Source organism: Geospiza fortis, unplaced genomic scaffold (genome assembly GCF_000277835.1).
Source record: "Geospiza fortis unplaced genomic scaffold, GeoFor_1.0 scaffold163, whole genome shotgun sequence".
NCBI classification, from domain to species: Eukaryota; Metazoa; Chordata; class Aves; order Passeriformes; family Thraupidae; genus Geospiza; species Geospiza fortis.
In genome coordinates this window covers 172,158-180,817 of record NW_005054401.1, presented here as the reverse complement: position 1 = coordinate 180,817, position 8,660 = coordinate 172,158, and the positions used below count along the sequence as shown (strand labels likewise).

At 40.8% G+C, this 8,660-nt stretch overlaps 1 protein-coding gene across 1 annotated transcript in view; it reads left to right on the top strand.

The window, feature by feature from the left end:
- Positions 1-1,243: 1,243 nt before the first annotated feature.
- Positions 1,244-8,660, top strand: part of AGXT2 (alanine--glyoxylate aminotransferase 2) — a 12,584-nt gene continuing 5,167 nt past the window's right edge. The window contains exons 1-9 of the mRNA XM_005426058.2: positions 1,244-1,318; positions 1,691-1,875; positions 2,181-2,304; positions 3,152-3,246; positions 4,348-4,441; positions 5,438-5,531; positions 6,353-6,453; positions 7,507-7,599; positions 8,323-8,455. Of these exons, the coding sequence (XP_005426115.1) occupies positions 1,283-1,318; positions 1,691-1,875; positions 2,181-2,304; positions 3,152-3,246; positions 4,348-4,441; positions 5,438-5,531; positions 6,353-6,453; positions 7,507-7,599; positions 8,323-8,455 (955 nt within the window). The 5' untranslated portion in view covers positions 1,244-1,282. The remainder of the gene's footprint in view (positions 1,319-1,690; positions 1,876-2,180; positions 2,305-3,151; positions 3,247-4,347; positions 4,442-5,437; positions 5,532-6,352; positions 6,454-7,506; positions 7,600-8,322; positions 8,456-8,660) is intronic.

The following is an 8,660-nucleotide window of genomic DNA, read 5'->3' as shown; positions in this document are numbered from 1 at the left end:
CTCTTTCGGTGCAGCTGCAAATCCCTCGGGAAGAGTTCCAAGGGTAGAGCTTCCCTAACTCATGGGTTTTCAACTACTCTTTTGAGACGGGACTCCTGTAGATTCTGTATTCATTAGTGCTGTAAGTGGTTGTAAGGGAAGTGACATTGCGTCTAATTAATTTCAGGAAACTTTATTCTTCAGTCATTTACATTTCAAATGTGTTTTAACCTTTGGCTTTTAGAAACAAGTGTGTAACTCTCAGCAGATAGTGTTCTAGGTGCAGGAATAGGGTCTCTTGAGATAACTCCTCGCAGAATCACAGGATGGGTCAGGTGGGAAGGGACCACAGTGGGTCATCTGGTCCTGCCTCCCTGCTCCAGCAGGGCCATCCTAGAGCACACGGCACAGGATTTTGTCCAGAGGGCTCTTGAATATCTCTAGTGAGGGAGGCTCTACAACCTCTCTGGGCAATCAGGTGCCTCTTTCTGATACCTGCTGAATTGCATGGGCAGTTCAGTGAAAGGCAGGACAGTGTGATGTTCCCAGGATTTTGGAGCAAGGATGGAAGATGGCGGCTGGAGTTGTCAGGGCCCTAAGCGCAGCTCGTGTCCCCTGAGCGGCCTCCCCCAGGGCTGTACCCCTTGTCCAGGAGCCCTTGGTTTCATCTCTGCCCCATTCAGTCCCTGCCTCAGCTGAGCCATGAGCCTTGCCACCAGCCCAGCCCTGGCTCTGTCTCCTGGATGGACCTTGCACTTCTGCTGTGGCCTTGTGTCCAGCCCTGTCCCATCTGCTACTGCTCCTGCCTGGGTGGACCCTGGACCTGGCTCAGCTCCATTTATGCAGGGCACTCTCGGTGAGCCCGGCTTTGCCTCTGCCCTGCTCCCTGGGACTGCCCATGCTGCAGTCACCCTGGGCACCTGACTGCAGAGCATTCACCCACTGCTTCCAGATAAGAACTTGTATTAGAAACAGGTTTTATTTTCAAAATAAAAATTATTCTTCTGTCAAAATAGAAGTCCGTGTGAAACTGAAAACTTGAGTTTTAATGGGTGAAACAAAAACACCTTTCTTTTAAAATTACATGTATTCTGCCTCTTACTTATTTTTCCCCAAAAAAACTCCTCAGACCAAAAAAACCCTCTGAAATTTTCTGTGACTGTAGCTCGTGTGTTCATTGAACAAGCTTATTGAGCAAATATTTTAGGTGTGTAGTTTGCCAAGTGTTTCATAATTCTTTTACTATTTTACAGTCGCCTTTAGGCAGCAGAAATGGAAACGTTCCCTCTCCACACAAGCAAAAATGCCTCCTTGTGATTTTGTGCCTGAAAAATATGAAGTAAGTCATGCGTACTACACTGAATTTAAATAAAGCTTCATTACTGGGTTTGGGTGACAGATTCATCTGCTAAATGTGATTATAAAATTTGCTTCTTTGGGCACAGCCCAACTACAGCTAGGATATAACCTGTAGATGTACCTGTGTGACAAATCTGTAATTTGAAAACATTTTAAGAAAGAGGTATGCAGAACAGCAGCTTTATTTCAAAAAGCTGAGTTTCAGAGGTTTATAGAACAGCCTTCTATGTGCCAGAATCTATTACAATCTTAATCCTGTAGACAGCTGTGTAATGTGTGTGCTCCACAACAACTCCATGACTCTGGATCTTTGGAAGGCTCAGATGGATACTGACTGTTTTATTCCGCTCAGTCCTATCCCTATGAACGCATGCAGAAGATCCGTGAACAAAATATTGCACCTTCACTGAGAACGTATTACAAGAGGCCATTGCTGCTGCACCAGGGGCATATGCAGTGGTTGTTTGATCATGAGGGACGAAGATACCTTGATCTCTTTGCTGGAATTGTCACTGTCAGTGTTGGACACTGTCACCCGTAAGTATGTTGCTTTTTGATTTATGGTACAAAATCCAGGAAGAGACCCCTATGCTTGTTTTGTGCTTCATTAATCTGAAGCACTGTGAGCCTAAAACCAGAATATAACTTACTGAATTGACACGTGTCACAGTTCAGTTTCTGCTACATTTTGAAGGATTCATTAATTTGGTGATCTCGTTCCTCCATCTGGCACACAGTGCAGCATCTGCGTTTGCAGAATCAATAGCACAGAGGTATGTGCACGTATGAGTGAGGAGTCTGTGTGGAATTCCGTCCCTTTGTCTCTCCCTTGCTACATGCAGGAAGGTAACTATGGCTACCCAGAAGCAGCTGGCTCGCCTGTGGCATACCACCAACATCTACATGTACCCAGCAATCCATGAGTATGTGGAGAAGCTAACTTCTCTTTTTCCAGATCCACTGAAGGTAAATTGCTTCTGACAGGAGCAGGGGCTGGTGAAGTGGGTCTCTGTTTATAAGAAGTATTTATTAAATAATCGAGAACCATGATATCTCTAGAGAGAAAATCTGTATGGTGAATACAGACTGTCAGTTAAAGAGCATGAGGGTCCTCAGGGCCTTTTCTTCAGACCCAGCTGTAGACAAGCATAATATCCTCAGTTTCTCTTCTGTTTGTTTCCTCCCTTCACTTGTCACTGTGAAGAGCCATTGCGGGCTTAAAAATTACTTTGGAGGAACAAAGAAGATGTTTACTATTCTGACATATAGCTGGCCTTAATTTTCTTGATCTCATGAAAATCCACAGTGGAAATTGTTTGACAGTATTTTGTGTAGTATGTGTAAATGTTTACCAACATTTAAACAGCTAAATCACAAAAATGTCATGTTTCATATTTAGTGAAACAGTAAGAAAAATAACTTTTGTCCTCAGGTAAATAAATTGGTGATAAAATGAAATTGGGCTAGCAGAAGAGCATGAAGCTATTGCAATCTTAAAAATGGAAGGAGAGTAAAAAAAACTGTAAATGTCCTGCTTAGTTTGACCCAACACTTTAATTTCTTTCTATCAGAAATCCATCTTAGGAAAACCTGTAAATTGAAAACTTTTGAGATTTTTCTGTACCCTCCCAGGGCACATCAGTTGGATCTTTGTTCTCATCTGTAGCATAAGGGCAACACTAATTTCATTGTGGTGAGGTCGCCCTGTGGCAGTGCTAGGCTAGAATTCATCGTGTTACTAAGGGACATGGTCTGATGCCGAAGAAGAAGGAGTTGTTTTTGTGCTGTACTGATCCCAAGTGTTCTCCCACAGGTGGTTTATCTCACCAACAGTGGGTCAGAAGCCAATGATTTAGCTATGTTCATGGCAAGGCTACACACTCATAACTTTGACATCATCTCTCTCAGGTAATGCTGACACACTTTCACAAAACTACTCTGTGCATGGAATCACTCCCTGTGTGTCCAAAACAAGGAATAACTGAGAACTCTTTCACCCCAGGTCTGCAGACGAGAATGCTATACAATTGCTGTATTTGACAAAGAGGAGTAAAACGGGGGCTGAAATTTTCATACAGCATGTTAGGACTAGTTTGCCATAAAAATGCAACCTGCAATTTTTGCTTGTGTTAACTAGGAATTGATCTGATGTCTGTGTTCAGGGTGTGCTTTGGTAGACTTCTGTTCATGACCAGACCAAGACTGAGCAATTGCTCCTTTCTTCCTCCATTTCCCTTCTGCAGTGCCCCTGTGGGTGCAAAGATACCTCTGGAACAGCAGTGCAGTGAACCTCAGCAAGGAACTGCTCTGCTTGGAAGCTGATTTTTGTTTCGTTTGCTTTGCTGCCTAGTTACTCTGTCAGGGTCCTGAACCACAGTTCACTGCACAGGTACACAAACAGCTCTTCTGGCTTTATGACAGGGGTGGATGTGGGCTGAACACCAGTACACTGTAAACACCAGCATAAACAGTTCCCTTTACTGTGCAGCCCAGGGAACCTCAAATATTAGAATAAAAGGCTGTGTTAATGAAGAGCTGTATTTTTCTGTTACTGTGTTCAACAGAACATTGGGTACCTACCTTGCTTGTGTATCCTCACTAACCACTTTTGATTTTTATATAAAACTGACAGCAAACCACCATTTAGTTTAATGATTGGCAACGCCTTTTGGAGACAGCAACTGTTTCCAAGATTCAAAAGACAGAGATGTTTGCTCTGTAGGGATCAGGTGCTACAGTAGAATTTCATGAGGCACTGTCTGAATTACTGTTGGTTCCAATGATTGAACTCATCTCCTCTCAAATGTTTCTTCACAGTTTTTATATTTGAAATAGCAGAGTCAAAAGGCAGAGCAAAAAAATGGCAGTAGGAATCTTCTTAGTTTCAGTGCAACAATGCACATTTTCCCCAACAATTTATATCTCAGAAGCATGCCTTCTCAGAACTGATATTGCTCCAGACAGTTCTCAGAAATGAGTGATGTTGATCTGCTTTGTTTTTTTGAACAGAGGAGGATACCACGGAGGCAGCCCTTACACGCTGGGCTTGACATCTTTGACTTCTTATAAGCATGGTGTTGCCAATGGCTTTGGCTGTACAACTGTGAGAATTTTTTTTTTCATAATCTGGGTAACTAACAGTTTATTTGAGTATTTCAGCAATTGCCATTTTCTGCTCTCAAGTACTTTATGGCCACTAATCAAAACTGCAGTGTAGCAGTTTCTGCTGTGTAAATTCAACAAGAGCCAGAGTTCCCTTTTCTTCTATGGATAGTTTCTTAGGCTAATTTGGAGTTAGGACAGCCACAACATGAGTGGTCCATGATTTGCAGTTCTTTAGTCATGCTTGATGCTTGCATGGAGTCTGTGTCAGGAGCAAAATAATGTTCAGAACCCCTTTTTTCAAGTTTGTTTTGTCAGATCTGTGCAAAGCTGCTTTCAGATGGTCTAGAGCAGATCTTTCACTATAATGAATGGGAATCCTATCTCAGCAAGACAGGAGACACATCTGTTAAGGAGATCCACTGAGGTTAAATGGCAGTATGTCATGTCCCTGCCCTTGAGATCGGAGTAACTTTCTGTCTAGAAGCTGCTATTGCTGACTCCAATACTTACAGGTGACAGCCACATTATTGAGCATAGGAAGGCTCATTTACAGAAGCTCCCCAGCCTGTCTCAGTGAGTGCCCTAATTCATGTGGTATTTCATCAGCAGTAAAGATTAGAAGGCTGGAGTTTTCTCTATTAGATGTGCCTGCCTCACTCTACTTTGCAGATTTTTTTCATATTTCAGATTAACAAAATACTACCAGCAACTCTTAAAATGCTGGCATTACCTTTAAGTAATCAATATCCTAAGAATGAAAAAAGGAATAAAAAATCAGTTGAGTGGCTATTGATGGAACAGTCTAAATTTTTGATTCCAAAACTGTCTTGGTTATTTGGTGTTACTACCCAAGTGTTCTTCACACAAGTTCCTTGAACTGTGTTTGCCCTTTGATTCTCACAGCTGTTTTTCTGTTTTGCCATTAGTCATTAGATCAAAAGATCTCTTAGAAAGGTGTCATCAAATCTGTAGCTATTTCTCTTATGCCTGACAGACAATGTTACCAGATGTTTTTCGTGGTCCATGGGGAGGAAGCCATTGTAGAGATTCTCCAGTGCAAACTGTTCGAAAATGCAGCTGTACTGAAGGTTGGTCCATGACAAAAATTTTTGGATTACAAAATACTAGAGGGCTGTGAAAATAACTCCTCGAGCAAAGTAGATGTCTGGTTAGGTTTTAAAAGGCTGACCCCGAAAAAAAAAAAATTGCAGAAAATCTCAGAACTCTGCATCCCAGTGGGAAAAATCTGGGACAGATGACACCACTTTCTCAGATTTCTTCTTGAAATCCCAGTGTTTGTTTCCAGTATTTGTCATGATCAACTCTGAAAGCTGTGGAACTCACTTCAGCACAGCTGGAAGAACAGAAGTGTTGATGGTCTTTTTTGTGGTTTCAAAAGCTCTGACAGCTTTCCAGCTTTTATATTGGAATAAGGCAAATAGTAAGGACAACCAGCAATAGGTGGAGGTCTTACATGGGGCAAGATGTTCCATATACAGCACAGTGTGAAATCTCCTCTACTGCTGTGCAGCTAATGACAGTTCACACTAGTTTTTCTACTGTTTCAACAAGCACTTTTTATCATTTTAGTTCATATGGACACATAACGGAATGGGTTTTTTTTAGCTTTGCTGTCCCTAGTGGATGGCAGCATTAGCCATACTAATTGCTCTGTTCTTTATCTAAGCACAGACTGTATTCTCCAGAATCCTCCTACCTGCACTAACCATGGAGTTCATATTTACGAGACTATCTCCTTTAATGTTTAGCTTTTTACTGTTCATTTGAGAAGGGGTATTTACCACGCATTCATACAACACTTGTTGCTTAGATGCATAGTTTCATGTTTTGAAGCTAGTTTTGTGTCATATGAAGTAAATTCCCTTCAAACTGTTTCCCCTGTAAACAGGTGCATGTCTCGCAAAAGACCAGTACATCGAACAGTTCAAAGATACTTTGAATACCTCAGTGCCCAAGATAGTAGCTGGATTTATTGCTGAACCAATCCAAGTAGGTAATTTGCCATTTCTCAGTTGTGGATAGCACAAGTAGAGTGAAATAAATACTCAAATCTGATATTCTTTAGCTGCAACCTGAACATAGATGTTTGCTGATTCTTACTATGATTTTGTAATGCTTTAAACACCTTAAATGTTTGAAAGATTGGACGCACTGCCTTAAAATGTCAGCTTTTGTCACTGACTTCAATGGAACTAGAATTTTTCTTGTGAAATTAAACAAAGAATCATAATTAAACATACATATTTTTTTCTGCATTTAAATAGTGAGTGTGATGCATGCTATGGTTTGGTTTCCATTATCTCCTTTCAATTTTCATTACTATTTCTGTAAACTTTTAACTCAACCTCCTTCTCCCTCTTCTAGTCATGTTGTGCACTACATTTTTAACAGTTGTCCAGCAACTGATGGCCACAGGATTCATTCTCCTAATGTTTCACCCTACATTCACAATTGCTTTAGACACGGTTCCTCAATAGGAAAAATGAGAACTTATCCTGGGCAAGAGAAAAAATGTGAGAACTGTGACTGCAAGGGAAAACTGGAGCAGTTCTCTGGTTTTTGCTGTTTTCTAAGTACTTACGTACTTGAGTCTTAAAAGCTGTTCTGGTCCAGGTGGAGGGAAAAAATTGAATTTCCAAGGCAAGTGCGAACTGCCAAGGTGAAAAGGCATTGAGGAGGCAATGTTCTAAACAAATTAACCAAAGAAGGAATATGAATTCTCTGGTTAACTTCCTCATCAAACAGTTCCTGTGTTTAGATTTTCATGGTACTTGTTTCAGCAGTTTGTTGTTAATTGACTTGGTCTTACAGTGATCATGGTCTCACAAACATTCCTGCCAGAACAACCAGCAGAGCAGCAGGCAGCACTGTGGAATGGGAATGTGTGACCTGAGCAGGAGCTTCCTGAAGTGATTTCATTGCTGGAGCCTGAAGCTTGTAACAGCAGTCCTGCTGTTACCTGAGGGCTGCTAGGTTCTTTTCTCAAGTAGAATTCCTGTTTCATTGTTTGTTCCTGAAAACATTGTGTTTCTCTCTTGGCAGGGTGTTAATGGAGCTGTTCAGTACCCAAGAAATTTCTTAAAGGAAGCTTTTCAGCTTATACGGGAAAGAGGGGGCCTTTGCATTTCAGATGAAGTGAGTCAGATTTTTTTCGTAAGAATTCTAGAGTAGGGTACTTCTGAAAGTTGTCATAAAAGAATCCAGGTGAACCCTGGAAATAATCTAAATGAAATGTGATACACTTCATACTTAAGTTTAACACAGTGTTGAACTGCATCTTTCCAAGCATATGAGCCTCCCAGTTTTTACTGCCTTTTTTCTCATTTAGGGCAAAGGTACTATTTGTAGCAGACTTCAGTCCTTACCTTCTAGGAGCAGTACATTTACACAAATATGCAACAAATGGCAAAAAGTAGCAAAAAATGCTACTTGTGGCAGAAGATTTGTCAAAATAACCCTTCCTTTTATGAGTGTTGTTGACACACATCGAATACAGAAAATACTTGATTGCTGTACCTCTGCAAATATGTTTTAGAAGTAGAATTTTCTTAGCTAAAACAATACTACAATAGTATCAAATGTGTCAAATGTTTTTACATTTCTTCTCCACTTTGAAATGGACACTGCATCTTAGTTTTGCATCTCACCAGGCCTAAGACATGATGACATCACATGAAAGAAAAACCCAATTACAATAAATAGCAATTTGTGTAGAACCATCTGAATAAGGGTCCCAATACAAGTTGACTCCAGGTACAGTTGCTGTTTAATGCAAATCAAATAGAAGCACAGGAAAAGGAACTATATCATAAAGTGTGAGAAAGTGATGAGTGTATCTCTGAATATTTCCTTTGAAAGGTACAGACGGGATTTGGACGCACAGGCAGCCATTTCTGGGGGTTTCAAACACATGGTGTGGTCCCTGACATCGTCACTTTGGCAAAAGGAATTGGCAATGGCTTCCCAATGGCAGCTGTTGTTACAACAAAAGGTATAAGTGTTCTGTTCCACTATGATCTAAAACAGAGTAATTGCAAAATATAATACAAAATAATTACTGGTGGAGAGATGTGTGTTTAAAAAGCTGAATGTTACTTAAAACTTTATCTCAATCTATCTTTTGAGAACTGAGTTGGGTCCTCCTTGCTTCACTTGTTTCACCACGTGCTGTATCAGTACAAAGCTGTATTTAAATG